This window comes from Anguilla anguilla, chromosome 15 (assembly GCF_013347855.1).
Source record: "Anguilla anguilla isolate fAngAng1 chromosome 15, fAngAng1.pri, whole genome shotgun sequence".
NCBI lineage: Eukaryota > Metazoa > Chordata > Actinopteri > Anguilliformes > Anguillidae > Anguilla > Anguilla anguilla.
In genome coordinates, this window is record NC_049215.1 from 17,355,259 (window position 1) to 17,360,258 (window position 5,000).

The 5,000-nt window shown below is 39.6% G+C and overlaps 1 protein-coding gene across 1 annotated transcript; it reads right to left on the reverse strand.

The window, feature by feature from the left end:
- Nucleotides 1-2,291: 2,291 nt before the first annotated feature.
- On the reverse strand, nucleotides 2,292-4,740 carry LOC118213795 (transcription factor Sox-21-B). The gene is made up of 2 exons (XM_035392962.1): nucleotides 4,396-4,740; nucleotides 2,292-4,222 (listed from the first exon to the last, which is right to left on the reverse strand). Exon 2 carries the CDS (start codon nucleotides 4,199-4,201, stop codon nucleotides 3,458-3,460), a length of 744 nt encoding a protein of 247 aa, XP_035248853.1. The 5' UTR covers nucleotides 4,202-4,222; nucleotides 4,396-4,740; the 3' UTR covers nucleotides 2,292-3,457.
- Nucleotides 4,741-5,000: the final 260 nt, after the last annotated feature.

Genomic DNA, 5,000 nt, shown 5'->3' on the forward strand with positions numbered 1-5,000 from the left:
TGTTTTTCTTTTTTGTATTATTCATAAAACAAGAATAAAAACCAGAAACACGTGGAAACACTCGTAAAGAGGATCAAAGGTATAATCTAAAATAACTTTCCAAAGAGAGTAATAAATGAAGGAGCTTAAAAACACATGCATCTATTTAAGAATAAAAAGTATGTTTGCAAAATAAATATTTGTTATATTAAGATAATGTCGTATTCATCGTCATGACTACTGGGGCATGTTTTCTTTGAAAGGAAAGTATGTATACGACCGGTTCACCTTGATCGTTAAAAAAATGTAATAATAAAATAAAATGGTGTTTCTGTTTGCGGTTGGCCTTTACCTCAATGCTGTCAGATCTTTGACCTCCAATTCCAAGTTCATTATAAAATACTCTGAACAGTCCTTTCTATTTCTCCACATAAAAAGTTTTTTGTACAGAAATTTGCATAGTTGCATCTCCACCTTTCCCATTCACTTCCCATTCTGTGAGAAGGGAAAAAAGCATATCTATTCAAAAGGCATTTAGTCCATTTCTTTCTTGGCCGGTAAACCTATTCATCAATTGTTCTGCCTTGTAGATTTCATTCTAATGCTAATCTAGCGTGTTAAATATCTTTTTGTTCCCCTTTCGTCGTTTTGTCATTCAGTTTATCCAGTTTTGGTCACCCCTTTTATTTATTTATGCGCCCGCTTCTATTCATGTTCTCATGTATTTTTTATTATGTTGTTTCACTGTCATGCAGTGTCAACTCACTCCATTCAATGCCGGCTACTCGAAGGACTCGGGGGGACAAAGCGTGTACACATTGCGGAGCTTTTCAGTCTGGCCAGCTGGATCGGCTGAAAAAAAAAACCGTGAAAAGAAGTCCTCAACAATGGACACAGTAGAAGTGCACAATGCTAACAGTTTTCCAAATACCACTGATTGCTTTCATCACAATGAAGGAAAGCGACCGCCTTTCCCCGAGCTCCACTTCAACAAACAACGCCCTCACAAAACCTCCCAACCAACGTTTTGTTCCTGGACAAAACCTCCTCGACTGTCTAAACGCTCCCCGTGAAAGAAAAAAAGTTCTATTCAGTTTTCTTTTCCCTTTTCTTAAGGAAAAATGGACATAGAAAGAGTGGGAAATGGTCACTGAACTACTGATTTGTGTCCTTTTAGGAACCTGACGAGCTTTTGAGGCGTTTTAATCTCCAACTAGATAAACCTTCCTTAATCTTTAGCGGTTTTCGCCTTTTCAAATAATAGATAACAAACTCGCTAATGCATACAAAAATACTAAAGGTCTTCAAAAAGGTTTCTTTGACAATATGCACACATTCTACATTTTAAAATGATGCAATGCACGCTTTGATTTTTGTGACCAAACCATATTGGAATGCGGTTTTTAAATAATGATGCTTTTGAGATCCAGGTTGACCCGACGCCTACGGACAACCGTAATTTTCAGATTTCACTTGCGTGTTTCGCGTTCGTTCCATGGAGAAGCAGGAAGTTCTGCGGAAAGCTGGGATCCAGCAGCAACCAGAGCGGTGCAGAGTGCTTAAGACGTTTAATTAACCGTGTCGGGAATAATTATCCCTGGACAGTCCAAATTAGTTTTGCATAATTGCTCTGATCCATATGAATTAACTTATTAATATCATTTGGCAAGGAGGCAAGGGCAGCTTGATGCGCATATATATATACATATATATATATATATATATATATATATATATATATATATATATATATATATATATATATATATATATATATACAAACACACACACACACGCCCTTGCTGAACGATCTCACACATATGTCACACATACGCTTACAGTCTGTTGTATGCAGCCTTCGCGATTTTTTGTTATTAATTCATTTTCTTTATTAATTTAACTCAGTAGGGGCCTAGTTAAATCATTGGGTCGAATGTATTTTCTTAAGCATATAATAATAAAATGTGAATATTAACACGAAGAAACGAGATCCAATCGTTGGTCTTGTTCACGTCTTCGTTTAAAAAGTAAGCGGAAATAAGTGCAGAGTTCCCTTTCACCGTACTATGAATTCTTATAAACGAATACGACTCGATTTGTCTTCATCTTCTTTCATATTCGCGATTAAAATTGTGATAATCGGGATAAAACACTTTATTACAATGGACTTATCTAGACCTATTTGTAATTATATTCAAAGAAAGAACAAAAACAGTATTTGGCGGATATCTTACGCTTTACCTGGGCTAAGGACGTAAGGGCAATTCAGATAAAAATCTTGTCAGCAATTCAACAAGAACTACATGGCGATATTTGTTCTCTATTTGTCCGCATACACTTTATTATTAGCCTTTGTTCAACAAATGAGCAGAGTAGCATTTATATTTCTAATATACATGAACGTAAGTGTTGTTAAATAAAACACAAACCATACAACTTCATAAGGAGTTAGTAAAAACGAGCACATGGACGCCAATCAGTCATCATATAGAGTACAATTGTCAGTGCATTTCAGCAGTTTCACGCATCTGCACTGAATGTGGGCCTACGCACAAAGACTTGATTGTTCAAAAGAATGCGTTTCTTTGAAGGTAAAGATTTAATCTTTACCCCCAATAAGCACTTCCAAGTTTATTGTGCAAATGTTATGGGACAGACTCAGCTCTCTCGTAAATCAGGCCACAGTAATTCTTGCACTAAACAATAAATATGACACATATCTATAAAACAGTGTTTAAAAGCTCAGGATATACACTGAATGTAGTGTCAAACAAACCCGATAAATCTCTGGTTGACCCATCGACGTCATTTTTCTGGATACATATACACGTTTTAGCGATACCGGCGGATCCTTGAGACTAGAGCTATGTCGCCTCGCTGTCAACATAAATTACCCAGTTGTAGCCTATTAGGCTATTCGCGAACAATTGTTTAAAGTAATCGCACAGTTCCTTTAAAATCAGAAGTGAATGATATAAACGAATTTTTCCCCTGCGTAAGCCTCAGATCACTCTGTGAAACTGTAGACTATTCGGACAGATATATCCAGCAGGTGTTTTTGCAACAGGTTGGAACCTAATATGATGCCATTTCATACAGCTGTTCGTATTGTCGACGGTATATTCACTTTAGAACCTGTCCTCTGCTGCCCAAGAGTAATAACCAAATTGAAAAAAATAAATACAGTTTTTAAAATCTCATGAACATGAAATGTACAAAACGGTTCAGTGCTTTAGCCGTCATTTCATAATTCCGTCTGGGTATTGTGGTGTTGATGGCGGAAAGCACTGTTTGTAAAGAGTTCTCCGTAACAACAACGAAAACATTTCCTTGTATGAAGGCATTAATTTATACACGTAACGCATGTGATGAACCTGAAACGGCGTGAATTGTATCACATGTAAACATATGTGCACGCGTTTAGTAAAACTTGCACATATTGTCTTTACAAATAAAAACTTTTGTTCAGTCCAAAGCATCATAACGCCGCAGCGTAGGCTGGGTAAGTTTCAAGGGGGGGTTTACCCATTCCTGGAAGCAGAATATAGGCCAGTGGCGGCTGGACACCTGCCGAAGCCCAGCCGGCACAGTTACATGGTATCATATAGCCAGGGTTTCCGGGAGAAGGGTGCGAATGAGTGTGCGTATGGGTCCCGCTCCCGACAGTCCCAGTTCCGGAGAAGGCAGTCGTGCCACTTGGGTACCCCAGAGGGGATGCGTATGGAAATGACGGCGACGATATTTCTGCCATCTTCGACCCAAGGTCAAAAAATGAATACGGGTTCGTAGATACAGAAGGGTTAAAGAAGACCCTGGCTGCCGCAGCCGCGGCCGCTGCTGCTGCTTTGTCCGGATTCCCAATTAAAGACTCAGAGAGCGTTCCACAAGGTAAACCGTTCGCTTTCAGCGATTCGTGATCTCCTAGGGTGTAGGGCATAGGGAAAGCAAACTTGTCTTTTTTCATTAATGTCTTTGGCTTCCGCCGCGGTCTATATTTGTAATCAGGATGTTCCTTCATATGCATGGCTCGCAGACGTTTCGCTTCGTCAATGAACGGCCTTTTCTCCGACTCGGTGAGAAGTTTCCACTCCGCACCCAATCTCTTGCTGATCTCGGAGTTGTGCATTTTCGGGTTCTCTTGTGCCATTTTTCGTCGCTGCGCTCTGGACCACACCATAAATGCGTTCATGGGTCGCTTAACGTGATCCATTGGTTTGGACATATTGATTCAAGACAATTCCACCTGACAAGATAAAAAAGAAAAAGCCCATCGTTTTGTCACTTTTCCTCAACTTCATATTCTTACAGACTATAATTTCATTTACAGTTTTTTACACAGAATATCAATTTTATTCAAGTTTTCCATATGGCATTTTACTGCATTAAAAAAAAATCATAAATGGTTTGTTCACTTACTTCGATCTCAGTTCTCCATTGCACCCCTGAAAATATATCCCTTTAAGCAAACGAGAACAGCAAGGAACTCCGGCGTGTCTGCTATTACTTCATAAAAGTTCGGGTGTAAGTTGAATCGCTAAAATACGACGAATAAATCACAGCAGTTTTCCTGGTCTCTCTCAAACGCAGATGTCTCGCAAATTGTGATCTCGTCAGTGTCTTTAAGATGTACACCTCCTGTACCCAACATATACGCAAGTAGCTTATATCTCGAGGCTGCCCCATAAGAAATAAGACTTGCTTCAAAAGCAGGTAGCGTAAGCCACCCACCTCCTCCCCTCGCAAACACGCGCGCGCGCGCACACACACACACAGTCTCTTTTCCAATCCCTGAGCATGCGCTGTAGAAGATATGCAAACTGACAAGATCACATTTTGTTGCCAGTAGCTAAATCTTCATTCAGACCATACAGAACCCAAAGATACCAGCGGAGACGTTTGCACCACACTCAAAGCTATGGTATTTCCCCTGACATAGCAACGCGTAAAGATCACACAAAGTGTATGGGGATTCAGGGGTTATTGGTGCTGGGCCGTCTTCAAGTAATATTCACTGTCACGCC

What these genes read in the sequence shown, in the direction of transcription:
- LOC118213795 (XM_035392962.1), bottom strand. Translation starts at nt 4,201, where the DNA reads ATGTCCAAACCAATGGATCACGTTAAGCGACCCATGAACGCATTTATG.